The sequence below is a fragment of the Bombina bombina genome, chromosome 4 (genome assembly GCF_027579735.1).
Source record: "Bombina bombina isolate aBomBom1 chromosome 4, aBomBom1.pri, whole genome shotgun sequence".
NCBI lineage: Eukaryota > Metazoa > Chordata > Amphibia > Anura > Bombinatoridae > Bombina > Bombina bombina.
This window is the reverse complement of record NC_069502.1, coordinates 781466511-781475939: the sequence shown is the minus strand read 5'-3', so window position 1 is coordinate 781475939 and position 9429 is coordinate 781466511. Positions and strand designations below refer to the sequence as shown.

Below are 9429 nucleotides of genomic sequence, written 5' to 3'. Positions count from 1 at the left end.
CAACAAGTCCTAAAAGGCCAGATTTTAAAGGGAAAGCCTAGTCAAAATAAAACCTTCATGATTCAGATAGGACATGTCATTTTAAACAACTTTCCAATTTACATTTATCATCAAATTTGCTTTGTTCTCTTGGTATTCGTAATTGAAAGCTAAAACTAGGTAGGCTCATATGCTAATTTCTAAGCCCTTGAAGGCCCCCTCTCATTGCAGTGCATTTTGACAGTTTTTCACAGCTAGGGGCATTAGTTCATGTGTGCCATATAGATAACATTGTGCTAAAGCCTGTGAAGTTACCTAGGAGTCAGCACTGATTGGCTAAAATGTAAGTGTCAAAAGAACTGAAATAAGGGGGCAGTCTGCAGAGGCTTAGATCCAAGGTAATCATAGAGGTAAAAAGTGTATTAATATAACAGTGTTAGTTATGCAAAACTGGTGAATGGGTAATAAAGGGATTATCTATCTTTTTAAAGAATAAACATTCTGGGAGTAGACTGTCCCTTTAAAGGGACACTGTAACCAAAATTTTTCTTTCGTGATTCAGATTGAGCATGAAATTTTAATCAACTTTCTAATTTACTCCTATTATCAAATTTTCTTCATTCTCTTGGTATCTTTATTTGAAATGCAAGAATGTAAGTTTAGATGCCGGCCCATTTTTGGTGAACAACCTGGGTTGTCCTTGCTGATTGGTGGATAAATTCATCCACCAATAAAAAAGTGCTGTCCAGAGTACTGAAATAAAAATAAAAGCTTAGATGCCTTCTTTTTCAAATAATGATAGCAAGAGAACGAAGAAAAATTGAAAATAGGAGTAAATTAGAAAGTTGCTTAAAATGTCATGCTCAATCTGAATCACGTAAGAAAAATTTTGGTTACAGTGTCCCTTTAAGTATTTGCATAGTATTGAAGTTATTACCTGCCACCCTCTAATCATGGGTGCGGCCATATTAAAATCTAGTTTTCACTACATTCTAGTTCTGAAATGTTGACACATGTGCAGCAACTCTGAAGCTTAAGTTCTAAAATAGCAGCATCCATAATAAGAGGGAGGTACATGAAATGGGTTTAGTGTCCCTTTAAATCTGGCCTGTTAGGGGTCCTTAAGGACTGGAAGTGAGAAACACTAGTTTTAATAATTGTAAGTGAAGGTGTTTTGAGAAAAGAAGAAAGTTATTTGGACAACCAAAATGTTTTGTTCCAAGATTTTGAATATATATTAACTTGTTTTTCAAGTAACCAAATTGATCAGCTTTTCTATTTGATTTACTTATTTTAATATTGTTGTTTATGTTGACACAATAAAATTTAAACAACCAAAGCCCATTAACTTGCCTAGACTGCGCAAAATAAATAAAGACAGACACTTCAAAATAGGGCATTATATGACTCATTTATTATTTCTTGAAGTTTGCATGTTGCTTAATTTGTCTCAGTGTTTTAGAAGTTACAAAACATCTTTAAAATAAATTACAAGTTATGTACACTTTACATATTAATTTGAGTCACATTAAATGAGAGGCAGGAACATAAGAAATTGGTGGAGTTGGTGGTGTTGGTAGATTACAAACAGCCCGTGGCAAAGAGCATTATCAACCTGAGAATAGCTGTAAAAGACAAAACCAACTGAGCAGATTTAAAAGCATTTGCGATGGACAATGGATGGGCCAGCCTCATCATATTCCTGTTTTGTGATCCACATCTGTTGGAAGGTAGAAAGAGAAGCCAAGATGGAGCCTCCAATCCAGACAGAGTACTTACGCTCAGGTGGAGCAATGATCTATAAGAGAAAAGAAATTTTGCAATAAAATGTACATATTTAAAAGAATAATCGAAATGTATGTTGAAGAAGCACATGATGATTTAATTTGTAAATCTACAACTGAACTTCAGAATGTTTGGATATTTAAAATGCAGACTTTTTCTGCAGAACTTTTATACACAATTACACTAAATTTGTTTCCAGTTTATTGTAATTAAACTAACTAAAAATCGCTATAAAGTACATATATATGTGTTTTGTTTGTTGTTTTCATTAAACAAATGAGTCTTACCTTGATCTTCATTGTGCTAGGTGCAAGGGCTGTGATTTCTTTCTGCATACGGTCAGCAATACCTGGGTACATGGTGGTACCACCAGACATGACATTGTTGGCATACAGATCCTTTCTGATGTCAATATCACACTTCATGATGCTGTTGTAAGTTGTCTCATGAATACCAGCAGATTCCATACCTGTTATAATCACAAGATATTTAGTTGCTCATAACATGAATTGTCCGAAATTCATGTAACAATGCAAGATTATATCTCTTACCAATAAAAGAAGGCTGGAAGAGGGTTTCTGGGCAACGGAAACGTTCATTACCAATGGTGATAACCTGGCCATCAGGCAATTCATAGCTTTTTTCCAGAGAGGAGGATGAGGCAGCTGTTGCCATCTCATTCTCAAAGTCCAGAGCCACATAGCACAACTTTTCCTTGATATCACGGACAATTTCACGTTCAGCTACAGAGAAAGAAGAGTGGAATTATTTATTAATAAAACAGATATTTGCCTATGTGTAACAATATATCCGCTCATATACAGCAGTGTTTTCCAAACTCCTAAACACACTTGTGTGCCAAAGCACCTAGCCTGAGATTCCACAAATAATTGGGGTTGAAAGTGATGTGCATAGAATTTGTGAGACATTGCTTAAAAAAAGCATAATTGTAAATAGTTATATTTTCTATTTGATTTTAGTCTAACGAGTTTGGAATAAAAAAGGGATTTGAAAATGTTCTCAAACACAAGTGTTTAAGCAAATCTTGTGCATTATAAATTTTAGTGAGATATTTCCATATGTAACAATCCTAGATGACACACATCTCTCAAAACATATACTAATTAATAAGACCAAGTTTGTACTGAAATAAAAACCTTACTACCAAATGACCAATGTAAGAGTTAAAAGGGGGGAAATATAAGGCTGAATCCTTTATTTTGGTAAATTAGTTGGGCGATTTTTACTACCATTATCTTACCAGTAGTGACAAAAGAATAGCCACGTTCTGTCAGGATCTTCATCAGGTAGTCAGTTAAGTCACGACCAGCCAAGTCAAGACGCATGATGGCATGGGGCAAGGCGTAACCTTCATAAATTGGTACGTTGTGTGTTACACCATCACCAGAGTCAAGAACAATACCTAAAAATAGGAATAATACCATATATTAAACCATGCAGCATTACTAATGTGAGAACTTGTTAATTTGCTTCTCATATAATAAGAAAATATAATAAAGCTCATAGTAAGAGTTTATTTACTAAATCCACCATATTTTGTCCAACTTTTTTTGAGCTGTTCATTTCTTGCTTATAAATACGTTAAAGAGCAAGATAAAATAATAATGTAAAATAATAGTAAAACTCAGCTATCATAAGTGGAACCCTCAGTTTATTCGACGTCACAATGCCCCCACCACCAAATACATATATGCCCTATTGTCTATTTGCATGCAGAGTCCTGAATAAAGTCTATCCCTGTATCATAAAAAGTAAATGCTTAGTGCACATACTTTTAAAGGACTTTTTAGTCACAGTGTTAACAGCAATTGAATTACAACAGCATCTTCATAGTGACAGATTGTAGAGGGTTTTGAAACTTTAACCTAACATGTGCACTGATTTTGTATTAGCAGGGCCTTGCAACATTAGTGCAAGATTACATTATACGATTTAAGTATCTTGATTTAATGGAGAAAAGAAAAGGACTTTCTAGACTATACAAATGTTGAATTTTAAAATTGATGTTCAAAATGCTTTTAAAAAAAATCACAAGTTCAAGATTATACTATATTTAGGGCAAATTCGATTTTCAACTCACCGGTGGTACGACCAGAGGCATATAAGGAGAGCACTGCCTGAATGGCCACATACATAGCTGGGACGTTGAAGGTCTCAAACATAATTTGGGTCATTTTCTCACGATTGGCCTTAGGATTCAGGGGAGCCTCAGTAAGCAGGGTAGGGTGCTCCTCTGGAGCTACACGCAATTCATTGTAAAAGGTGTGATGCCAGATCTTCTCCATATCATCCCAGTTGGTGATAATGCCATGTTCAATTGGATACTTCAGAGTCAAAATACCTCTCTTGCTCTGGGCTTCATCACCTACATAGGAGTCTTTCTGACCCATACCTACCATGACACCCTAAAGAAGTATGCATAGAAACAAGAAGGGAAAGAATAAATTACCATTTATATTTAATAGGAATACCCACATTCAAATTTCAGGATTAGAAAATGGGCATAAGTTTTTCTTTTCTTGCAATACAGACTAACAGAATGTATATGTCCACTAATACATAATTTAACTAGATAGATAGATAGATAGATAGATAATATATACATACAGTTAAAAGGCACATTAAACACAAAATAAATTAGAACAAAATACAGTTGCATTTAAAGGGACATTCCAGCCAAAATGGGAATCCACATGGATGCATTTCAGTTTTGAATAGAAGCATTTTGTAATATAACCGGTAATAGCAAATATGCTTCTAATAAAAGCTATAACCATTTCAAAAGTGTATTTAAGTATGGACGGTGCACCAGCATTTGAAACACAACACTTGCTCAGAGAGCTTGTACCATCTAGTAAGTTCTGACATGGTACAAGCCCCACTTGTGCTCTGAGCAGCTGCAGTATTTAAAATGCTGGTGCAATGAGATTATTAAGTTATGCTTCACATGCACGTGCAGAGAAAAATATTAACACTAATACAGTGATAACTTTTACTAGAAGCATTTTTGCCAATGCATGTATATTGCAAATATGTTTATTTTCAAACATGTAATTCATCTATGTGCATTTAAATTTTGACCGGAATATCCTTTTAAATATATTAGTTGTTTAATAATCATAGATATAAGTGTAATGTTTTAGTCTCCATAAAGTAATGGATTAGATTTCACCAGGTTTAAAAGCACATTTTCTTATTTTCTCTGTAAAGGATAGTTATAAAGAATAACAATCTTTCTGTGTTTAATATCCATTTAATTTCCCTATATACCTGATGGCGGGGGCGTCCAACTATAGATGGAAATACTGCTCTTGGGGCATCGTCTCCAGCAAATCCAGCTTTCACAAGCCCGGAGCCATTGTCGCACACAAGTGCGGTAACCTCTTCATCGTCACACATGATGTCAGCTTTCTTAAAATAAATACAGAAAACTTTAATTTACTTAAACATACAGAAATATTTAATTTACCAGAAATATTTTATTTATTTTTAAACTTATTGGAAAGTGTCTACAAGTATTATAGTATCCTTATAAATATACTACACACTACTATAACTAAAGTATTGAATCAGCAATACTGGCTCAGTGCCTTTTTTTATAAAAAAAATAAAACAAGTAGGGCCTAGACTTTAGGCAGGAACTCAGTTAACAATGTTTATATTAAAAGAAAAATGCAGAATAGTTTATCTAATAAAATGATCTGCACATTAACCATCTCCAGTGTGGACTACATATAGCTCTTAATATTTTATTGTAGGTTTTGACCCCTTTTTATCCTAGAAACACTTATTTTTAATAGATGACATTAAATGGTTATGGATTTTTTTTTTTAAATCTATATCATACTCTAAAATGTATGTTTATTGTATTTAATACTAAACCCAATTATTTTATTTCATGATTCAGATAGCGCATGCAATTTTTATGCAACTTTCTAATTTACTCCTATTATCAATTTGTCTTTGTTCTCTTGCTGACTTTATTTAAAAAGCAGGAGTGTAAAGTTTAGGAGCCGGACCATTTTAGGTTCAGCACCCTGGATAGAGCTTGCTTATTGGTGGCTAAATTTAGCCACCAATAAACAAGCATAAACCAGGTTTCTATCTGATTTATTAAAGAAAAAAATTGGGTTTAGTATCCCTTTAATGTATACTCTAAAATGTATGTTTAATTGTATTTATTTGTATTAAATCAAAGCAATCATAAAATACATAATATTTGTACATTTAATAAAATTAAATTTGAAATACATAATTTCTCATCATTCCTCAAAATATTAAAATTGTTATTTAAATATCAATGTTAATTTAAATAAGTGTCTAAGGTGTTCCATAGAGAGAACTGTCAGCGTAATCTAGACCTGTACTTGGTGTTTTTATAAATTACAAATAAAGCTATTCTTCAATGTATTATTGCCAAGGATATGAAACCCAAAAATATTATTTTGTGATTCAGGTAGTGCATTTTTATTTTTAAAAAGTTTACCATTTATTTCTATAATCAAATTTGCTTCCTTCCCATGATTTTCTTTGTTAAAGAGATACCTATGTAGGCATCTTGTGCACTATATGGCATTCTTGCAAAACTGCAGTCATACAGTACTTCAATATAAGATAACAAAAAAAGAAAGAAAAATGTCATAATAGAAGTAAATTAGAAAGTTGTTTAAAAATTGCATGAATCATTAAAGAAAAAGTTTGGTATCCATATCCCTTTAACATTTTAACCAATAACAAAAAAAGTAAATATAGAATCGTTAATAGAAAAGTTTCCTTAAAAATAATAATTTCTTATATGCTACAGAAAAGTGAATGGAAACAAACATTATAGTTTACTGGGCAACAAGTTCCAAGCATTATAGTTTAGCTGTTTAAGAAAATACTCTCTCTATGACATTTGGATTTTGCCTAACACTGACAACTCCACTGTGTCTCAGTGTCCGGTATTAAATATTCTCCTCTGATTCATTATCCACATAATTGTATTATGGCTTCAATAAAGCAGTCGCACAGGAAATAGGTAATCTAACAACTTGTATTTTATAAGCAGGTTATTATCTAGCCCTCTCTTGCTCCCAGCTCGTCTCACCTTAGGCTCCGGTCTGTCTCAGGCAGTGCAGGGGATGCTTTAGTTAGCACACCAGCTCGCTCAGGCTTCAGTTCCGTCAGGGGTGTATTTATATACAACCGGCGTCCCCTCTCTACCCTCCCTTTCTCTCCGTGATCTCTCCCCTTCTCTATCCATATTAGGTGCTTGGGCAACGACCTTGCCCCCCTAGGTCTCTCTCTCCCACTGGCCGCAGGGTGCCCTTACATGGCCAGTCTGGCCCTGCACCAGGTAAGGAAGAGGCCGGGGCCGTAAAAGGATTGACTGTAGATCCCAGCAGTGCCCGGACCCAACTGTCTCCGAGAGAGGAGAATTGGGGGTGGTGAGGAAGGAGGCGGGAACATTCAGTGTCCCAGATAATACATCTTCAGTAATTACTCTAGATGGACCGAGGGATGTAAGGGCTACTATTAGGATACACATTACCTGTCTACTTTATGTGACATATTCAGAGTAATGTGTTACAGCTTTATAGTATATAGCCACAAACATTGTTATATTTTGGTCTTCTGTAGGTGTAATGTAGGGGACAGGTGAACAGTACAGATGGTTGCACAGTATATAGTTTAGCAATTACTGAATAAAATGCAAATTAAAGTTTTGTGAACATTACAAAAGATGTAATACTGAAATGTCCTGATTAATGGAAAATTAAAAGGGGATGTAAATAATTGCTTATCCCTAATTTTCCATTAATCAGGACATTTCAGTATTACATCTTTTGTGATGTTCACACAACTTTAATTTGCATTTTATTCAGTAATTGCTAAACTGTTTAGATCTTGTCTTTTGATATGTACTCCTATATCATTAAAACGTTATCACCATACTCTGCAATAATGATTACTAGACGAACACCACTTCATGACTAAATAAATCAATACCCTGCTGAGAGAACATTTATTTTAATAACTTCTTTTTTTTTTAACTGTTTTTTTTATGTTGAAATCTAGAAATGTTAAGCATTGATTGAACAAACCAAATGTGTATTTTTAGATAACAGTTTCACATTCTTTCATTTTTCCTCCCTACCATCATAGAATCCAATTTCCTTGTGCAGATATTACGTTAGATCAGCAATCTAATAAAGGAGGGAATGTAAGGGTTAACAGTAGCAAGAAAACATCAGTGAGTACAATGTAATGCATTGTTTCAAACAAACTTTCACTTCACCAGATTCTTTTATGAAAGTCAATACCTTACTAGTTCTTTAGGATTGCATAGTCTAATTATAACTGATACCGTAATAAACTTTGATGACTAACTCAGTGTTCTTTAAATAGGTAACATTAATATTCCAACATACACAGTGATAAAAGAAAAGAATCTGTGTAAATATTTTTTGTATCTGTCTTGTTAAAGGGATATGAAACCTCAACATTTTTATTTTGTGATTTAGACAGGGCATACAATTTAAAAAAAGTTTCCAATTTACCTGTATTATAGTTAGCTTTGTTCCCATGTTATACTTTGTAGAATAGATGTAATTCTGACAAGAGTTACTTATAATGACTTAAAGGGACAGTTCACCCAAACCTTTTCTCCCCTTTAAATTGTTCCAAATGATTCATTTTACCTGCTGGGGTGTTTTAAATTGTTAACAAGTAACTCCTTTACCCCTATATTGGCATTTGAAATAGCTGATTTAGCCCCTGGAATCCCAACCTATACTGAAAGTTTCTATACTGGAGTATATTCTATTGAATAGCCTAAGTAAACACAGCCATCATAAGATATTACACTGTCAGTGGGAGGCATGATAGTTAAAGGGACACTGAACCCAATTTTTTTTCTTTTGTTATTCAGATAGAGTATGCAATTTTAAGCAACTTTCTAATTTACTCCTATTATCAATTTTTCTTCGTTCGCTTGATATCTTTATTTGAAAAAGAAGGCATCTAAGCTTTTTTTTTATGGTTCAGAATTTATCCACCAATCAGCAAGGACAACCCAGGTTGTTCACCAAAAATGGTCCGACATCTAAACTTACATTCTTGCATTTCAAATAAAGATACCAAGAGAATGAAGAAAATTTGATAATAGGAGTAAATTAGAAAGTTGCTTAAAATGTCATGTTTTATCTGAATCATGAAAAAGAGATACTGAACCCAAATATTTTCTAAGTAATAACAACTAACAAAGAGTTATACAATGGGTACAAGTAGCTTTCTCTCCGATGTTTTAATTTTGCTTACCGTGCCTAAAGACTGATCTCCCTGGTATATACAGTATATATAAAGATATTGAAGCCTTGCAGTTAGCTTAAAATGATAATGACTAAAACAATTTAACTCTAGCCCTCGGATTGAAAGGGCTTTTATAGTTTTGATATAGTCACTGCTAGCTTATACTACTTATAACTGTCTTATCAGAACGGGAGTCTCAGTATTACAGCTGGTTCAAGTGTTTTTAACCAATCGAGCTTAAACTATTTGTGTGTGTGTTTTCTTTTATAACCTTCCAAATATATTATGAATAAAGTTATTTAGTGTGAATAAGAATTTAACTGTTGCAGATGTAATCTAATTAAAATTCAC

The 9429-nt window shown here is 33.6% G+C and overlaps 1 protein-coding gene across 1 annotated transcript; it reads right to left on the bottom strand.

Moving 5' to 3' along the window:
- Positions 1–1371: 1371 nt before the first annotated feature.
- On the bottom strand, positions 1372–7033 carry ACTA1 (actin alpha 1, skeletal muscle). Its single transcript, XM_053711152.1, has 7 exons — positions 6875–7033; positions 5056–5196; positions 3866–4190; positions 3026–3187; positions 2316–2507; positions 2052–2233; positions 1372–1777 (listed from the first exon to the last, which is right to left on the bottom strand). Exons 2-7 carry the CDS (start codon positions 5182–5184, stop codon positions 1634–1636), a joined length of 1134 nt encoding a protein of 377 aa, XP_053567127.1. The 5' UTR covers positions 5185–5196; positions 6875–7033; the 3' UTR covers positions 1372–1633.
- Positions 7034–9429: the final 2396 nt, after the last annotated feature.

What these genes read in the sequence shown, in the direction of transcription:
- ACTA1 (XM_053711152.1), bottom strand. Translation starts at nt 5,184, where the DNA reads ATGTGTGACGATGAAGAGGTTACCGCACTTGTGTGCGACAATGGCTCC. An exon ending in TGCCTCTGGTCGTACCACCG is followed by an intron (nt 3,188 to 3,865) that starts GTGAGTTGAAAA and finishes TCCTATTTTTAG; the next exon opens with GTATTGTTCTTGACTCTGGT. An exon ending in CTTCCAGCCTTCTTTTATTG is followed by an intron (nt 2,234 to 2,315) that starts GTAAGAGATATA and finishes TGATTATAACAG; the next exon opens with GTATGGAATCTGCTGGTATT.